Source organism: Barbus barbus (assembly GCF_936440315.1).
Source record: "Barbus barbus genome assembly, chromosome: 35".
Lineage (NCBI taxonomy): Eukaryota > Metazoa > Chordata > Actinopteri > Cypriniformes > Cyprinidae > Barbus > Barbus barbus.
Window position 1 is genome coordinate 1,742,448 of NC_136763.1, and position 19,920 is coordinate 1,762,367.

General features: G+C 31.7%; 1 protein-coding gene across 2 annotated transcripts in view; it reads left to right on the plus strand.

Moving 5' to 3' along the window:
- The window catches only part of LOC306855079 (CLIP-associating protein 1-B-like), a 68,233-nt gene that overhangs the window by 6,735 nt on the left and 41,578 nt on the right, over positions 1-19,920 (plus strand). The window contains exons 3-11 of one of the 2 annotated variants that reach the window (XM_079393519.1): positions 3,172-3,250; positions 3,509-3,612; positions 3,693-3,784; positions 4,460-4,535; positions 4,812-4,909; positions 5,904-5,968; positions 15,477-15,605; positions 16,603-16,679; positions 17,368-17,460. In XM_079393519.1, coding sequence (XP_079249645.1) covers positions 3,172-3,250; positions 3,509-3,612; positions 3,693-3,784; positions 4,460-4,535; positions 4,812-4,909; positions 5,904-5,968; positions 15,477-15,605; positions 16,603-16,679; positions 17,368-17,460 — 813 coding nt within the window. Of the gene's footprint in view, positions 1-3,171; positions 3,251-3,508; positions 3,613-3,692; positions 3,785-4,459; positions 4,536-4,811; positions 4,910-5,903; positions 5,969-7,759; positions 7,805-15,476; positions 15,606-16,602; positions 16,680-17,367; positions 17,461-19,920 lie in introns of those variants that run through there. The other variant, XM_079393518.1, reaches the window with a different exon arrangement.

The window sequence follows — 19,920 nt, forward strand, 5'->3', positions numbered from 1 at the left end:
AGCCATAAATATTTGAATTGGAATTTTACAGTTCTAATGTAAAATAAAATCATTATTATTATAATTTTTTTTTCTAAAATACTTAGATTTTAATTTTACTGTAAAATATTACAATAGCATTTTTTTCATATTTATAAATAACAACAACAACAGTAATAATATTTTTAATTACTTGATTATTTTATTTTATAGTTAAGTATTACAATAGTAATGTTCCTTAAGTATCTTTTTATATTTTTATTTAGTAGTAATAATAATAATAATAATAATTGATATGATAAATATTATTATTATTATTATATTTTTAAATGCTTGATTAAAAAAAAATCTGTGAAATATAATAGTAAGATTCCTTATTTTGTTTTTATTATGTTTTTACATTTTAATTTAATAATAATAATAATAATAATAATAATAATTATTATTATTATCATAACTGTTATTATTATTATATATTTAAATGCTTGATTTTTTTTACAGTGATATTATAATAGTACTATTACCAGTTAGTTTTTTTTTTTTTTTTTTTTTACAATTTATGTATTTAACATATTTTATATATATTATAATTTTATATTTTTAATAATAATAATAACTCCAACAACCAAAATTTGGCCAAATTGCGCAACCCTACAAACCAGCACCACAAACTTTTTTTTTTTTTTTTCATTCACGTTCTACATAAGAAAGAGATGCATACAGCTTTGGGTTCATTTGGGTGAACTATCGCTTTAATGCACATATTTATAAATGCATCCACAGATTTCTCTCACAATCATCAGAAGATTCTGGGCTGTTGAGTTGAATCTGACATACAGAAAGAGGAGTGATTGTACAGATGGTGTGTGTGTGTCCTGCTTCAGCTGCAGTGAATGTAGTTCAGTTTCATTAGCAGTGCTGCTGTACTCAGTTCACTGTACTGACACTCTCAGAGTCATGTGAGTAATGAGACCGTTTCATTAGCAAGGTCTAATCGATAATCTGTCAAACTGTTATTATAAAGGACAGAAGGTCAGTTTGATAGGTCGCATGCATGGTTTCTTCACACCTCCGTTTAACGGCTCAGAAACGGCTGAGCCTCATCAGCCAATCAGAGCGCTCGTCCCACGGCTGGCCTGGAAACCCAGCGTCTCCGGCGAGAGTAATCACCCCACTCTCCGTAACGAGGACAGCTGGGGTCCCACTGCAGCCGGGATGTCTTATTTTACCTCACGCACGCTCAGAGCCATGCAGGAGATATAATAAACATGCACATGTTTCATAAACCCACGTGACGTGTGATCTGCTGTATGTTGAGTGTAGAGAACATGCATCTTCTTCATGCAACCCTATATAGTACATACACTCATGCACAAACAGATCCACAGCTTTCAGGAAACATGCACAAATATGTAGCTATGAATGCACACATTACAGCTGAACAATATTTAATGCAAATCAGTGCCATAATGGGGTGCACATGCTATAAAGTGTGCAGTCAAAATATTTAATTATTAATTTGTCATTTTTTGTTTCTTTAAAAATGTTAAATTCTTAATTTTAATTTTTAAGTTTTTTATATAAGAATCAAATTCAATCAGTCTTTTTTTTGTACAAATCTCAAAAGAGTTTAATTGTTTTTATTCATTAATTTATGGATTTTTTGACATTGATATCAGATTTTTTTTTACTATTTTTAAACTTTTTCAAGAAAGGGTGTACATGTGTTGTTTTTTCAAATGAATAAAAACTATTTTCTTAATATATTATTTTGTTATTACTTTTAAAATATTAGTTTATAATTTTGTTGAACATATAACTGGGAGGACTGCCACAGTCAGATATAAAATCACATTAATGTTTTTTAAAACCAGTCATGGCAAAAAAAAAAAGCCATCACAAAATTATTGATTTATATAATTAATTAAAAATGTATTTAAAAATAAGAAATAGAATCAGAATTTTTATTGCTGTAATTTTAATTATTTAAACATTTTAAATGAATGCTAATTTGCACACATTATAGTGTGCAGTCATAACTTATTCTATTTTTGTTATTAAATTTGTCTTTAATTTTTTTTGTTATTTTGTCTTGACTTCTTCAAGAATCGACTAAAACACATCTCTTCCATCTTTATGTGACCCTCTAACTGTAGCACTCTATTCTAATTCTATTCTTTAAAAAAACCTGCCCCTTTTAGACTTGCACTCAATTCTTTAAAAAACCATCGAACCCTAGCTTTTCTATTCTTTTGTCTAACAAAAAGCAAAAAAAAGCCTCTAAATTATTCTTAAAATCATTGCATCTTGGCAAAAATGCCATATACATTTTAAAAACCATATTTTCATTAATTGATTTAATTTAAAGTTAAAATTTTAATAATAATTTGTATGCAGTCGATTTTTTTTTTAGTTTTTCTATTTTTCAAATTATTCAATTTATTATTATTATTATTTAATAATAATAATATTTTTAAAATTAATATTATTAATTTGTTTTTTTTCAGTTAATTTGTATGTTTATTAAATTATAAATTTGTTTGTTCATTATATAATCGCATAAACCTGTTTGGACTTGATGTAAGTATTTAACAACATTTTGATGGTGTCAGTAAGAAATATGCGCTAGTGGGCGCTGCTTCTGTATTGTTCATTCCTTCTATGTTTCAGTTTGTTTATAGGGTCCAAAAATTGCACCATAGCCTAAACAGAACAGTTCAGGTGATGCGAGTTGTGTTGGTCAGGTGTTAGCAGGGCTAATCTCACTATACGTTCATTGACCAGCCCAGGCCACCCCCAGACAAAGATGGTTAATTTATAATCCGGCGGCCCAATGCTTTCCTACAGTCCTGCTGCTCTTCACGACGATGGTGACTCTGAAGAACCACAAACTCTGCTGTTCACCTCGAATACTGTGCTCGTCTGACTCAACACCGTTCACTTTCACAGAATCTGTCATCATTTACTGCAAACTCATCGTATTCTTGAGGATATTTGCCAATGAAACACAGTTTAGTGGGCATTACCCATAATCCTTTGCTGCTTGGATTTGCATACGCAGTCTGACTCACAGAAAAGAGGTTTTCAATGCAGTTCAGTTACTGAATGTCATTTGTAATGTAAGTTATAGCTGTTATTATTGAAATATCCTACTTTTTTATTATTTTGATGAATATTTTTGGTCTTTTTAAGGTGGCGCTGCTGGGAATGGACATAGTATCTGCTTTAGTGACCAGACTAGAGGAACGCTTCAGAACACAAATAGGAACAGGTTAAAATGTTTCTATATTATTAATAATAATCATTAATTATTATTATTTAATATTTATTGTATTTTTAAAATTATATTTTATTTTTTAATATTACAATGATTGAAATTGACTCTTTAAAAACTATTTTTAAGTAAAGTTTTATGTATTTGATCGCTAATTTGAAACTCATTTTTGTGAGTTTATTGATTTATAACAACACAGATGCTAATAGTTTAATCTAATCTTCATAATATGTCTTATTTTTGTTTTTCTCTCAGTTCTGCCCAGTTTAATCGATCGTTTAGGTGATTCTAAGGACCAGGTTCGAGATCAAGCGCAGTCACTTCTGTTAAAAATCATGGACCAAGCGGCCAATCCGCAGGTGACACACTTACAGCATCCTGCTTTAGAGTAATGTGAATAAATTGTGGCTAAAACTAATAAAAGTATTATTGTTTACAGTATGTTTGGGACCGAATGCTGGCCGGATTCAGACATAAAAACAACCGGACCAGAGAAGCTGTCTGCTTTTGCCTTATTTCCACTCTTAACGTGTATGTACCTGTGCTCTTTTAACATCGTGGAGGGTTTTTAGAAATCTTTTGAATCAAATTTTTTTCTTTTGTTTAAATAATTCTATATGTTTTAGTATTTTTTTATGTGCTTTTGTCATTTTTAGTAGTAAAAAAAAAAAAAAGTTTTTATTAGTGCTGTCAAATGATTAATTGCATCCAAAATAAACATTTATGTTTACATAATATATGTGTGTGTACTGTGTATATTTATTATGTATATATAAATACACACACATGCATGCATATATTTAAGAAAAATATGTTATGTTTATATTTTAAATATATTTATATATAATATAAATTATATGAATATAAATATAGACATGTAAATATATATTTATATATACATAATAAATACACACAGTACACACATTTATATTATGTAAACAAAAGCGATTATTTTGGATGCGATTAATCATTTTTATTTCAGTTTAAGTTTGTTATTTTAGTAAATCAAGGTAAATAAATTAAAATAAGAAATGTTGCATTGACAGCTATTTGAAATACATGATGAATAAATAAATCAATAGTTTTCATTATTTTATTTCTGGTAATATACAGTACATTTATTTTATGGTTTTAGTTTCAGTATTAATTTCCTATGAAAACCCTAACCCTTTTATTCAAAACTGTGCTTGTTTTGATGTTTTGCAGATACGGAGCTCACGGTTTAACGCTTAGCAAGATTGTTCCTCATATCTGTCATCTGTTAGGAGACCCGGCGAGTCAGGTGAGAGGGTTTTGCTCTGGTCTTCCTCAGATCTCTGGGTTTGTAGTGTTATGGTCTGTGGATCCCTCTGCTGCTCATCACAAGAACTGCGGCTATACCATGGTATAGTGATGGAAATACCATGCTAATGTGATTATATAAGACGTCATTGAACATTTACTGTATTCAATCATATTAGCATGTCACTATATAGATATATGGAGTACCACAATGCAATGCAGTGCACTCAGCTTCTGTTGTTTGATATAGCATGAATGACTGGATGTTTGTGGTCAGGTTCGTGACGGTGCGATGAACTGTCTGGTGGAGATTTACAGACACGTCGGGGAGAGAGTGAGGATGGATCTGGGGAAGAAGGGCCTGCCGCAGTCACGGTAATAAAATCACAAAAATAACAGTTATTATTATTAAAATCACTTCTTCATTGCAACTGTGTCAACCACATTTTACAAAAAATATTTTTATGTAATTTATTAATAAGTTTTGTTTTGTTTTCATTTTTTTCTTCACATTTTTTACATAATTTAATTCAATAAGTGTGAATTAATTGGTTTTACTTATGTACAGTGCCAGCCATTGTGTGCTTTTTATTCTTCATCTTTTTTTTGTTACAGTGCCATCAAAACACATTTTTATGTAATGCATTGAAAATGTATTGAAATTATAATTTTTTTAATCATTTTCATTTGAATGGGAATTGAATTGAATTTTTATTATTTTAATGTATTTTTAATATAATGATTTTTTTTTAAAGTTTGCATAAAATACTTCATAGTTTTGATATTGCATACTTTTTTATACTTTATAATTTATTTTATTTTTTTCAGTGCCATCCCTATTTTACAAAACATTATGTAATCTATTGAAAATGTATTAAAAATTTTAAGTGTTAATTTTAAAGACAATTTAATTTGAACTTTTTCAAATTCTAACACCATTTATAATTTAATGATTATTTATGAGTTATTCTAAAAATATTAATTGTCTTTGGTTTTATTTATTTACAGCACACAAACCACTTCACAGTTTTGATATTGTATACATTTTAAAATAATTTTTACTCTTTTACTTTTTATTTTACTTTTTACCTTTTTACTTTTATTTTATTTGCTTTTATACTTTTCCCTTTCACTTATTATTTTTATTTTTTATTTATTTATTTAATTAATCAATCAATTTATTTATTTTTGCTGTTTAACCCTTTATGATTTATTTAGTAAAAACTCAGTCTTATAAAAGAACACTTTATTGTTTGCTGTGTTGACAGATAAAGTACTGCCGGTCTCAGTGTGTTTGATTCCTGCTCTTTTATGATGAGATGGACACTATGAGCTCTAATGAAGTCTCTCTTCTGTCTGTTTCGTTCAGGTTGAATGTGATTTTCAGCAGGTTTGATGAAGTCCAGAGGTCTGGGAACATGATCCTGTCCTCAGGTGAGTCAGTCTAGTTATATTTGATGTCACACATGATGATCTGTGTGATGTAATAAGACACTGTCGGCTGTAAATCACTGTGAAACCGTATGAAAGCTCTATCAGGTGCTGTTTATGAACTGTGCTTTCTTCTGTGTGTGAAATGCTCGCTGCTGAGATTGTTCCCATCGTCAGCCCATTGTTTCCTAGCTGCCCCAGTTTCAGTGTGTGTGTGTGTGTGTGTGTGTGTGTGTCTGTGTGTGTGTGTCTGTGTGTGTGTGTGTCTGTGTGTGTATGTGTGTGTGTCTGTGTGTGTGTGAGTGTGTGTGTGTGTCTGTGTGTGAGTGTGTGTGTGTATGTGTGTGTGTGTGTGTGTGTGTGTCTGTGTGTGTATGTGTGTGTGTGTCTGTGTGTGTGTGTGTCTGTGTGTGTATGTGTGTGTGTCTGTGTGTGTGTGAGTGAGTGTGTGTGTGTGTCTGTGTGTGTGTGTATGTGTGTGTGTGTGTGTGTGTGTGTGTCTGTGTGTGTATGTGTGTGTGTATGTGAGTGTGTGTGTCTGTGTCTGTGTGTGTGTGTGTGTGTGTCTGTGTGTGTGTGTGTGTGTGTGTGTCTGTGTGTGTGTGTGTGTCTGTGTGTGTGTGTGTGTGTGTTGGTCTGGTTTGGGACGGTGGAATGTGGACTGACTTCATCTGTTCTCGTCTTTTCCACAAGTTTTCGTCTTTTATATATTTTTTAGCCCTCGTAATGCATTCACAAAATGCAATATTTTCACATTCTGGGTCAGAAAGAATAATTATTTTATAAAACCGTCATAAGTTAATATTTTACAACCATATTGTATAAGTTTACTCATAAATGAGTAAATGTGATAAAATTGAAAAGTTTTGAATGTTACCATGTTATAACTACATTTAAACTTCAGTAAACTATTAGTAATAAACTACTTGAGAAATCCTTTGAAATTTCAAATAACACATAAACCGCACACAAAAAATAAAAAATATGTATGTATATATATATATATATATATATATAATTATTATTATTTATCTTTTTCTTCTTAATATTGATGGGACATATCTGAGAATTACCAATATTAACCCCATCAAAATCAATGGAATTCAGTTAAATTGTTCATGTTTATCAACAAAATTCAGTCCTAAAGTGTGTGTGTGATACGTTTTTGACACTAATATAACTTCATAGTTAATTTTTCAAAAGTATTTTTGACACCTAATGTTACTTCATACATACCAGGGTCAAAAATGACCCTAAAGCAAAATGTGTAACATTATTTTTAAATGATTATATCTCTTAAAAAATAAATGTGAAAATTTGAAAAAAAAAATTGATGTGTAATTTGAGCGTCTTAAAGCATTTGCAAAGTTTTGTTTCATCATATAAATATCAGCATCTGCAGCAAAATGCATATTTAAGAAAAAAACAATATATTTAAAATCCATATTCTCACGATATCAGACTATATGAGCCATAAAACCGGATGCATCAAATATGATACTCAACAAAAAACACATGCGAACTTTTCTAGTATATTTTGTGTAAAGATTCAGTAATAGTTCTCCACATGACTCGTGCTCTATATGAAGTCTTCTGAAATCATATGATGGTTTTATATGAAGAACAGAAGCTCTGAAATGTCATTGACATTTATGTTCAGATTCCAAAATATTTTTATGTGAGCTATTCCTTTAAATGCGAGTGAGGTCAGTAAAGACGGAGTCACTGCAGACGAGAGCAGCACTGTGTGTGTGTGTGTGTGTGTGTGTTCAGTCACAAGACTAGAGAAGCAGAGCTTCATTACAGCAAATCAAGCCTCCGTCATGACCGCAAGGGAAGGTAAGACTGCTCTGGATGTGTTTCAGTAGAGTGCTGCAGGTGTATTGAAGACGTTTGTTGCATGTAATGCATGTGAGGATCAAGTGTTCAGGGTTTGGTCTGATAGTGGCTCTCATTTCTGTCTCGAGCTCATCTCGTATCTCTTTTTTCTTCAGTTTATAGGCTGCAAATGTCTTGAAATCAGCATCATTAGCATATTACTGCTGTTTAAACGGCTCGTTATGTGTCGTCTGGTTCCTGTGAGTTTGTGAGCCGCGTCTCAGGTGTCTGAAGTGCCCTGAAGTATTCATGATCATCAACTTAATATTTGATACTCTGCCACCCGTGCAACTCATCTTTTTCATGATTTTCTGATGGCTTTAGCTGCTCTCACATTCACCCGAGGCTCAAAATATTCCTGTTATCACCTTGTATTTACATCTCGAATGTGTTCACTAGTTCTGTCTTTGAGGAGACGCTCTCTGATTTCGTGACTAAAATTTGTATAAAGTGCAAAATAAAATGCACTGGTAAGTTGCGTAAAAATGTAATTTGAGAGAATAAACCCTCGACTAACTGTGACATGGTCTGAGTAGTTAAGATATATTAGTGCTGTGTTTATATAAATGATCCCAGATTACAAACATTTTTGTAATCAAGTTAATGCTAATTTACATTCCACTTGAGATATTTAATTTTAAAATAGATATTAAAGACCCATTTTTCTGAAAATTCTAAAATTTACATTTTAAATTGTAAAAATTCAAGTATAGTTTTTGCCATCAAAAACGCTGGCGTGGCATTAAAACAAACAATACTAGCACAGTGTTCATCAGTTTTTATCCTCCACCTTAAATCTAGCTCTAAAATAAGCACTAGTCATGCTTGACTTTACAACCACACAAGTAAAATCGGTTGATAATAAAGAGTGTTTCATGGTGTTTCAGTGACTGTGATCAACAGAAAATGAGCCACGTTTTTCCCAAGGTTTGGGATTTCAGAGGCTGAATGTTGCTTTTGTGCTGCGTTTCTCGGCTGCCAGTTAACATGCTGTGATGAACATGAGAATCACAGAGAGACGAAATCTAAAGGAGGTCTGTGCAGTTTAAGACTGTCTTAACAGCGTTTTAATGAAAGCGTGTGCTTGATGCAGAAACGCTGAAGGGATTTGGCTGTGTTTACAGCATCTTGTGTGTGTTGGGTAAGAGTGAAAGTGTGTGTGGGACGTTTTGAGATCAGCACACACACACGCCGCAGCAAAAATAAGCAGCTTTGGATTGGACGCACGGCTCAAATAGGACATTTTTTCACCTTCGGTCGGTCCAGCTACTTGTCACTTCATACGCAGCACTTTAAGTAGGTTAGAGAGCGATTTGGAGGACAAATGAGCACCGTTGCTCAGATATTGTGTGTTTTTGCCTTGAAGGAGGGAGAAGGATCATGTTGTTTGATGCTTTAATGCACACGCAATATCTGTCATCAATCACCCTAAAATCAAATGAAATTATATTTTGCATGAAGCCTAGCACCATTCAAATTTTTCCATTATGTCTTTATTTTTAGGACAATTAAGTAGATTTAAAGTAAATTCTTTCTAATGTTAAGAGAAAAATGCTTTTTTATTTATAGATCGTGCAGTATTTATTAGTTAGCATGGGTTCTTGTTTAATGCTGAAATAAAAAAAAATAAAAAATCAAATATAAAGACAATTTCTAATTTTCGTTTAATTTAAGTTACTAAAATAACTAAAACATAATAAAACCTACAGTATATTAAAAAAGTTACAAAAACACAACAAAAATGCTAAAAAAAGAAAACATAAAAATATAAAAAATAAAATTGAATTGAAAATATTAACAAAAACAATAATATTATATATTAGTTAAACTAAAATAGCACCGAGTCAGAAATATATCCATTAAATTGATTAATTAGGTGTTTCTTGAGATGATCAGTGTTCCTAAATCTACAGTTTTATCCATAATAGACTTTAAAAAAAGTTTTTAGGGTGAAGTTTGAGATAATATTGTGCAAAAATTAAATATTGTATATATATATATGCATCTCATTAGCTTGGATAAATGTATTATATGTGCATTTTATTAGTCAGAGAGGGAAGAAATTATTTGTTAAAAATGCAATTTTTCTCCAAATAAGTGGTCACATGTATTTATTTAGCACTTTATACAATAATAAGTTACAACAAAGCAGCTTCACAGTAATAAATATGAACAGTATTATGCTAAATTAATCAATTATAAAACTAATTTGATTATAGCTGTAAAGTAGCTCTAAAAAATTATATCGATTCAGTTCAATAGTATTCGTTGCATTTTAAACCCCAGTAATTTTTAGTAACATATTTACCTGTTAAAATTTTTTTCATATATGAAAATAATATGGCATAATCCTTAATATGGCAATATTGTGCCGTATGAAACTCGGTTTTATAAAGTTTTCCTTTCATCAAAAGTGCCTTATGAAAGGTTCTGTTGCGTTCACAGACACGATCTTGTTTAGGAGTCTAGTTTCTGATATTATTAGACATATTTGATCCTCCATCAGTTTTCTGTGAAATGCATCACATATATTGGTTGCGTAACGTCCCGTCAGTCATTGAGTGTTTCTCACATTCCTCTCATTCTGTCTTAATGAGGATTATTAGATTCGTTCAGAGCCGATGAACTCAGCGTATTTCATCTGCTCTAAAGCACAAACTCTAGCACTTTGGTTTCAGACACACTTCTGAACCACAAGCTCAGAAATCGTTTGTCAGCGTGTGGCGTTAAACACTAAAAGACATATTTTAGATCAGTTTTTTGGTGAAAGCCTGTCCTAAATCACAGCATCAGGACAGAATCTGTCCCATCAGAGATGATCATTCACTCATATTATTACTCTTCTTGTGTTGTTAATTAGTCATTTTCATTGTTTTACGAGATCATATTTGTGTATTTGTTGTATAATCTTTGTTATGAAAGTTTGAAGATCTGTGGTTTTATTATGTTGCTAATTCATAACTGATTATTTGATACTTCACCAGACCTGTTTGACTAAAATACAAACATGTTCTGTAACACAAGCTACCAGCTCATAATTGAACTGAATTGAATATACTTTATTGTCCCATTTTTTGAGAGATTTGTCTTGGACTTCACACGAGACGGCCAAGTTATCAAGATTTAACTGATAATTCAAATGACAGAAAAATTAAAATATAAATATTACAACCTACTGCATGCCTAGACCTAAAAATCCAAATGTTGTAATTCTCTATTTAATATTTAACCTCTATTTAATGATTTAATGCAAACGAGCACAGAAGATGTTCTGTAACACAAAGTACCAGCTCATTAGTTTTAGTGTTCTGCCACCTTCTGGTGAAATGTGAGAATGTTTTTTTAATGATCTGATATTTATCACAATATTCTTAAATTATTAAAATATTAAATATTCTAAAATAGTCAGTTTTTTATTTAGCATTTTGACTGTTTGATTTGATTATTTGTTATACTCTATTTTAATAAGTTTTTAACCAGTGAGGATTATATATAGTGATGTGTTTCATCTCAGACAATGTGGTTCATATGTGAATTTTGAACTCAAAAACTAATTAAATATGGCTAATATGTAGATTTAATTGCACACACACAGTCTGTCAGTGTAATACAGGTCTGTTCTGACTCTTTCTGCAGCATGATTGTGTGTGTTTGCTGGTTTAGTTGGTCAGTCAGTGTGTGACGGTGTGTTTGTCAGCGATGATGATGAGTGTGTGAGTCATGAGTGGATGCAGTCAGCTGTTTGGATGACTCTCTCTCTGTGTGTGTGTGTGTGTGTGTGTGTGTGGAAGAGCCTGTCCTGATGAAAATCCAGGACTGATGTCACCAGTAATATTTAATGTCTCCTTTTGTGCTCATTATTTAATCAGAATGTAACTGTTTATAGATATTTAGATGTATAGACTATTGCTGCTTATAATAATAATTATATATTTAAAAAAAATTAATTATCTATTAGTATTATTAGGCTGCCTTCTCCTTTTTAACCTGCATTCTCTCTCTAGAGACAGGTCAGCCAATCCAAACATATAGGCTTCACTTCAGTGAAAATCATATTTAATGTTCATTTTTTTAAATTGAAATAAAATATCTTATTTTTCATTTTGTATTTTAAGACATTTTACACAAAATTGGTTCTTTTTTATTAGCTTATCAACTTTTTTGTTATTTTATTATTTATTATTATTATTGTTATTTATATATCTTTTTTATTACAATATATATTTATATATATGCTTTCATTACAATATACATATTAAAATGCATTATTATTATTATAAATTTTTATTTATTTATTATTACTATAAGCAGACTGCCTCCATCCTTTTGACTCGCCTTCTCTCTTATTCTATTTTTATGCTTTTTTATTTTTAAATATTTTAATTCTGTCTTTTTTTATTTTTCAATGTACACTAAGTTTAACCAAAATATTATTTAAAAATATTTTATTAGCATTATTCATAAAGTTTTATTTTTTTTATATGAAATTGTATTTTTATTTATTTTTTTATATTAAAATTTTGTATTTCATTAAATTATTTAATTAATTTGAATTTTTATTATTAATTATTAATAATTAATAACTGGACCGCCGCTCACTGAATTAAACATGCAATTAAGTGAGGTCATGTGACAGCAGTGCATATATACTGCTTAAACTACAGTATGCAGTGTGCATGTAGTGAGCAGTATGCTAGTATTCCATTCTGAACACAGCCCATGTGCGAGGCTCCTCCCCCTGCCCTCCTCCACCCAGCGATGTGGGCGGAGCTTAATCGGTAATAACTCATCCCAGCATGCTCCAGTTTCCACACACACACTCACACACACTCACACACACACACACACACACACAGGGAGGGGTCGCGTGCCGCTGAAGGCTGTGTCAGAATGAGGCAGCGTGGGAAAGCGTGAGGATATGTTGAGGAAGCTGGTGTGCCGTAGGATCTGTGCCTGTAAGCATCTCACTGTCTGAGCATTGCATGAGCGGAGAGATGGAGACAGACAGACAGACAGACAGAGACGGAGGGGATGAGCATCTCTGTGGTAGCGACTCACATCTGTCTGTCTCTCTGCCTCTGTCTTTCTGAAATCTGATCGCTGTGATTAAATGCTGCATGCAGACCGTGTGTGTGTGTGTGTGTGTGTGTTTTGCATTTATGTCCTCAACCTTTAAACTGAAAATGCTTAATAGACATAAATAACATATTCATTAAGATATACAAATGCCTTGTGAGGGTTAGTGGACAGAAAGTGTCATTTTCTCAGAGCAAAAACAAGAACAAAAGTGTTTGTAGACAGAAAATTGCATTATTAACTATTATTACAATTAGTCTGCCTCCATCCTTTTGACTTGCCTTCTCTATTTTTACTTTTATGCTCTTTTTTTTTTTTTTTTAAATAAGGTATTTTAATTCTGTCTTTTTTTCCCGTTTTCATTTGACATCAAATTGGACCAAAAAATTATTATTATTATTATTATTTTTTTTTAAATTAAAATTTCAAGATTGCTTTGTTAATTATTTTATTTAATTGAATGTTTTAATTCATTTATGGGCACCAAATGTCCTTGTAACCTGCATTATGAAAACGTTCAATTGAAAATGCTTAATAGACATGCAAAATAACATATTAATTAAAATATACAAAATATAAAAGCAAATGTGTGTTTGCAGTTGTCTCCAGAAAATGCATTATTATTTATTATTATTATTATTAGTCTGCCTCCATCCTTTTGCCTTTTCTATTTTAATTTTTTATGCTTTTTAAAAACATGTATAAGTTATTTTAATTTAGTCTTTTTTCTTATTATTTTTCATTGTACCCAAAAATATTTTTTTTATTATTTTTTATTAGTATTATGTATTTTTATTTTTATATTTAAATGATATGTTATATTTTTATATAAACATTTTGTTTAAAAGTAGTATATTTTCTAAATGATTTATTTATTGTATAATTGTTATTTATTATTGTATTTTTTATTTAATTAATTAAATTAATTAATTATGTCCTCACAACCTACCTCATGGAAACTTTCAGTGGACAATGCTTATTAAACCTGTAAAAGAACGTATTAATTAAAATATGCAAATTGTTTGTGAGGGATAGAGGACAGAACATAATTTTCTCCATGTAAAAACAAGAAAATGTGCTCAAATGTGTGTTTGCAGACAAAATTGTTCTCAGAAATTGCTTGAAACATGATTTTGGGGGTGTATCATAAATTATAAATTAAATAAAGTAAATTTTAGAGATGTTAGAGAGCTGTTTGCTGTGAAGGATTGTGGGAGAGAGGTGTTGACACTTATGCATGATGAATAAGGTCGGGTGTGTGTGTGTGTGTGTGTGTATAAATAATTCATGGCGATTGATCGCTGGTCTGGCAGATTTTGGTGATGTTTCCTCACGTGACCGGCTCTGCCGGGGTTTCCTGAGCTGCTGAGTGAAGGGGACTCTCCATAGGCGTAATGGTTTTTATACTGAACAAACTGTGTGTGCTATTGCCCTACACCGACCCTACACCTAAACTTAGCCCTCACAGGAGACTTTGTGCATTTTTAGATTTTCAGAAAAACACCATTTAGTATGTTTTTTAAGCTTTTTGAATTACGGGGACATAGGCAGTGTCCTCATAAACCACCTTCATATTGTAATACCTCTGTCTACCCATGTCATTATACACATTTGTGTCCTCATAAACCACATAAACATGCACACTCACACACACACACACACACACGCACACACACTCACACACACACTCACACACACACACACACCTGAAGTTCAGATGAACATCTGCGGGTTTTACAGCCTCATCTTATTTATTCATGTTTCGTTTGCATGCATTAAGCTGAATTTAACTTGTAGTGCAAACCAGGGTTGTTATGGTTCTCTGAAACGAAAGCTATTAAAATCATTGTTGCAATTAATTAAATTAAAATAAAGCCAAAATAAAATAAAATATAAATACTGGATGGAAAAACATAACTAAATTTTAAATAATCGTGTAAAAATACAATTAGAAAAAAACAAATGTAAATATATATGTGACCCTGGAGCACAAAAGCAGTCATAAGTAACAGGTATGTTTGTAGCAATAGCCAACAATTGTATGGGTCAAAATTATAAATTTTTCTTTCAAGCCAAAAATCATTAGGATATTAAGTAAAGATCATGTTCCATGAAGATATTTAGTAAATTTCCTACCATAAATATATCAAAACTTAATTTTTGATTAGTAATATGCATTGCTAAGAACTTCATTTGAACAACTTTAAAGGAGATTTTCCCAATATTTAGATTTTTTTGCTCCCTCAGATTCCAGATTTTCAAATATTGTCCTATCATAACAAACCATACATCAATGGAAAGATTATTTATTCAGATTTTACGTCTAGTTATGTGGTCCTGGGTCACATATGTGCATGTGGAAAAAAGCATGTATGAACCTAATAAAAATAATAAAATTAAATAAAAATTAAATTAATACAATTACTTTTACAAATGACCTTTTAAAACCCTTAAACCCTAAAAAATTACATTAAAATTAAAATGGCAATGTAAAAAGTCAATATATGTATAACAACTATAAGAATATATAAACCGTGTTTTCTCTGTCATTCCTCAGATAAGAACATCGATGATGAGGATTCGGTGGATGGAGGTCGTTCCTCGTCGTCCTCTAAAGCAGCGTCATCGGTGCGGCGGACGGGATCCATGCGCAGACCGAGCTCCGCGTCCAGCACCAAGAGCTCAGGTGCATCTCACAAGCTTGACTGTTGTTATGCTATTTTTATGAAACTGATGGTTTTGCTTGTGTCTTCTGATTGGGCAATCCAGTGTTCCAGTTTTTCAATTATAAAAATAAGAAAACATTTCAGTGCTGTGCTGCAATGTAAAGCCATATTAGCTGTAGCTGTCTTTACATTCTCAGTTAAAACCCACTTAAAACATACATTTACATTTAGTCGTTTAGCAGACGCTTTTATCCAAAGTGACTTACAAATGAGGACAATGCAAGCAATCAAAACCAACCAAAGAGCAATGATATGCAAGTGCTATAACAAGTCTCAGTTAGCTTAACACAGTACAAGTTTTTTTTTTAAAGAATAGAATTAGAATAGAGAGTGCTAGAGTTAGAGGGTCAAATAAAGATGGAAGAGATGTGTTTTCAGCCGATTCTTGAAGATGGGTAAGGATTCGGCTGCTGGGATTGAGTTGGGCAGGTCACTCCACCAGGAGGGAACAGTTAATGTAAAAGTCTGTGAAAGTGATATTGTGCCTCTTTGAGATGAACAATAACGAACACAAGCTTCTAGAGGCACACAAGTCTGTAGTAATGAATTTAGGTAAAGGGGTGCAGAGCCATTAGTGGTTTTGTAGGCAAACATTAATGCCTTGAATTTAATGCGAGCAGCTATTAGCTACTAGCCAGTGCATATATAATAATATAATATAAGAATGTATATCTAAAATAAAAATACATATAAATATATAAAATATAAAATGGTATATATAACTTGTAATATTTGTATGTACAATTTTATACGTGTTTTATTTTTATTGTATATAAAATAAAATAAATATTATAAAATTTTATATTTTTCATTATTATTGTTTAAAATGTTTAAAATAAATATTAATTCAAATATAAAAAATGTACATTTTATATATATATATATATATAAAATAAAAAATATTAAATATAAAATCTATATTTAAAGCTTACTGGACATGTTGATTGTCTCTATCAGGTAAGGAGAGCTCTGGTGCCGGTGCTGTTGATGAAGAAGACTTCGTCCGTGCCTTTGAAGATGTGCCAACTGTACAGGTAAGCATTACTTGGCTTCATAACGCTAATATGTTCAACAATGTTAGGGGTCAGTAAGATTAAGAAAAATTAGTATTCAGCAAGGATGCATTAAATCGATCAAAAGTGACAGTAAAGACATTTATAATGTTACAAAAGATTTCTATTTCAAATAAAGGCTGTTCTTTTAAACTTTATATTCATGTGTGAATCCTGAAAAATAAAATGTAGCACGATTTCCACAAAAATATGAAGCAGCACAACTGTTTTCAACATTGATAATAATAATAATGTTTCTTGAGCAGTAAATCAGTATATTAGCATGATTTCTGAAGATCATGTGACACTGAAGACTGGAGTAATGATGCTGAAAATACAGCTGATCACAGCAATAAGTGACATTTTAATAGATATTCACATAGAAAACAGCTGTTTTAAATCATATTTATACTGTGTTTTTGATCAAATAAATGCAGCATTGGTGATTAGAAGAGACAAAAACTTTAAAAACCTTACTGACCCCAAATGATATCTTAGTGCATGTGTGTGTCAGCAACTCAAGGAATAATCAATACCGCAGCAATAACGACACGTCTGTCTGTAATGTGGAGTGTCAGTCTGGACTCTGCATTCAGTGGTTTTCCATTAGAGGTCTCTGGACAGATGCCAGTGTTTAGTGAGTTTGATGACGCTGTTGTTTCGCTCACAGATTTACTCGGCTCGAGATCTCGAGGACTCCATGAACAAGATCCGAGAAATTTTGTCCGATGACAAACACGATTGGGAACAGCGAGTAGCTGCAGTGAGTGATTTCACATTTATTATGGAATTAAATGGCTGCTTGTTATTCATCTCTCTGGAATACTTGATTGTGATTGGTCGATTGCATCATTCTGTGGTCACGTATTTGTGTATAATGACTCCAAATAAATATTTATTTATTGTTTCATTGATTTTATACATAGCTGTGCTAGTTTCATGTCTCTTGTTTTCTTTCTTCTCAAATAATATAAAAATAATTTAAACTCAAATCAATATTTAATGTCCAATTCAGTTGTTTAGTAAGAAGGGAAATGTGAAGTCAACTGGTCATTATTGCAAAATTATGGAAGCCCATTTCTACCACGGGATTTCTATCTCAATTCTGAGTTTACATTGCAATTCTGAGTTTATATCTCGTAATTCTGAGTTTATATCTCGTAATTCTGAGTTTATATCTCAATTCTGAGTTTATATCTCGTAATTCTGAGTTTACATCTCGTAATTCTGAGTTTATATCTCAATTCTGAGTTTATATCTCAATTCTGAGTTTATATCTCGTAATTCTGAGTTTATATCTCAATTCTGAGTTTCTATCTTAATTCTGAGTTTATATCTCGTAATTCTGAGTTTATATCTCGTAATTCTGAGTTTATATCTCAATTCTGAGTTTATATCTCGTAATTCTGAGTTTATATCTCGTAATTCTGAGTTTATATCTCGTAATTCTGAGTTTATATCTCAATTCTGAGTTTCTATCTCAATTCTGAGTTTACATCTCGTAATTCTGAGTTTATATCTCAATTCTGAGTTTCTATCTTAATTCTGAGTTTATATCTCAATTCTGAGTTTATATCTCAATTCTGAGTTTATATCTCGTAATTCTGAGTTTATATCTCGTAATTCTGAGTTTGTATCTCGTAATTCTGAGTTTATATCTCAATTCTGAGTTTATATCTCGTAATTCTGAGTTTATATCTCGTAATTCTGAGTTTATATCTTAATTCTGAGTTTACATCTCGTAATTCTGAGTTTATATCTCATAATTCATAGTTTAAATCTTGCAATTCAGAGTTTATATCTCAATTCTGAGTTTACATCGTAATTCTGAGTTTATATCTCGTAATTCATAGTTTAAATCTTGCAATTCAGAGTTTATATCTCAATTCTGAGTTTATATCTCAATTTTGAGTTTACATTGCAATTCTGAGTTTATAGCTCACTTTTGAGTTTATCTTGTAATTCTGAGTTTATAGCTCGTAATTTTGAGTTTATATGGTAATTCTGAGTTATATCCCATAATTCAGAGTTTATATCTCAAATTTATCTTGTAATTCTGAGTTTATGTCTCATAATTCATAGTTTGTCACTAGGGCTATGTATTGGCAAGAATCTGGCGATACGATACGCATCACGATACAGGGGTTGCGATACGATATATTGCGATACTGTAAGCAAGGCGATATATTGGGATATTTCTTATTTTAGGAATAGGATATATATTTTTTAGGAAAGCTGTCATTAAGAACACACCACCATATGCAAACCTTAGCAAAAAATAAATAAATAAAAATAGTTTAACCAGAACACACTGCAGAACACACTGGGATCTGCATTTGCAATAATCAGTCCCTGTAACATTCAACATTATTGAACCACTTTTTGTGAAGTACGAGTAAAGGGGCAAATATTCAAGTGTTTGCATGATTCTTTAGTTAAATGTATGTATAAAATATATTTTATACGAAGAAAAAAATATATATTTATAGACTCTACTTTAAAGTTTCACAGTTTAAGTTTACAATTGTGACATACAATATCATAACATTTGATCTGAACAAAAAATGACATCTGCTTAGTATCAATGAAAAATAAAGTGCTTGCAGGATTCCTAAAGAAAACAAAACAATTGTAAAACAATAAAATAAATACAGATTTTGCACATTCTCAGAACCTTTCAACTCGGATTTCACAGGTTTTTCAGTTTGTATTTATGTTCCGTGTGGAATCTCCGAGACCGCGACGCGAGCACCGCCCCAACAGCACAATACACCCCCAACACGAGAGAAAGCTGCAGCCGCACGGCGACTCTACCGCCCCCCGCGCAAAGGCTCTTCAACACGGGCCGCGGCAAGCGGCGGAACGGAGGTGGCGCTCGCGCCGCGGTCCCGGGGCGGACATTACCACAAAAGCCCAAATGACTCCACACTTCAGCTTTGTACACCGAAACGAGAGCTGGAACAATTCTTTCATCCTCCATTACTGGCACTGAACTATATTAACGCTAACATAAGTGGAGTGCCCTGATGCTAGTATTTCCTGTCACTGTTTAAGTTCAGAGACGAAGACTAGCGGTCGGGATATGAACTCAAAACGAAACAACTGCCATGAATCTTGTATGATTTTTTTTTTTTTTTTAAATATCGATATTCCATTTTGGAGAATCGATACAGTATCGCCAAACAAAATATTGCGATACTCACGTGTATCGATATTTTCTTAC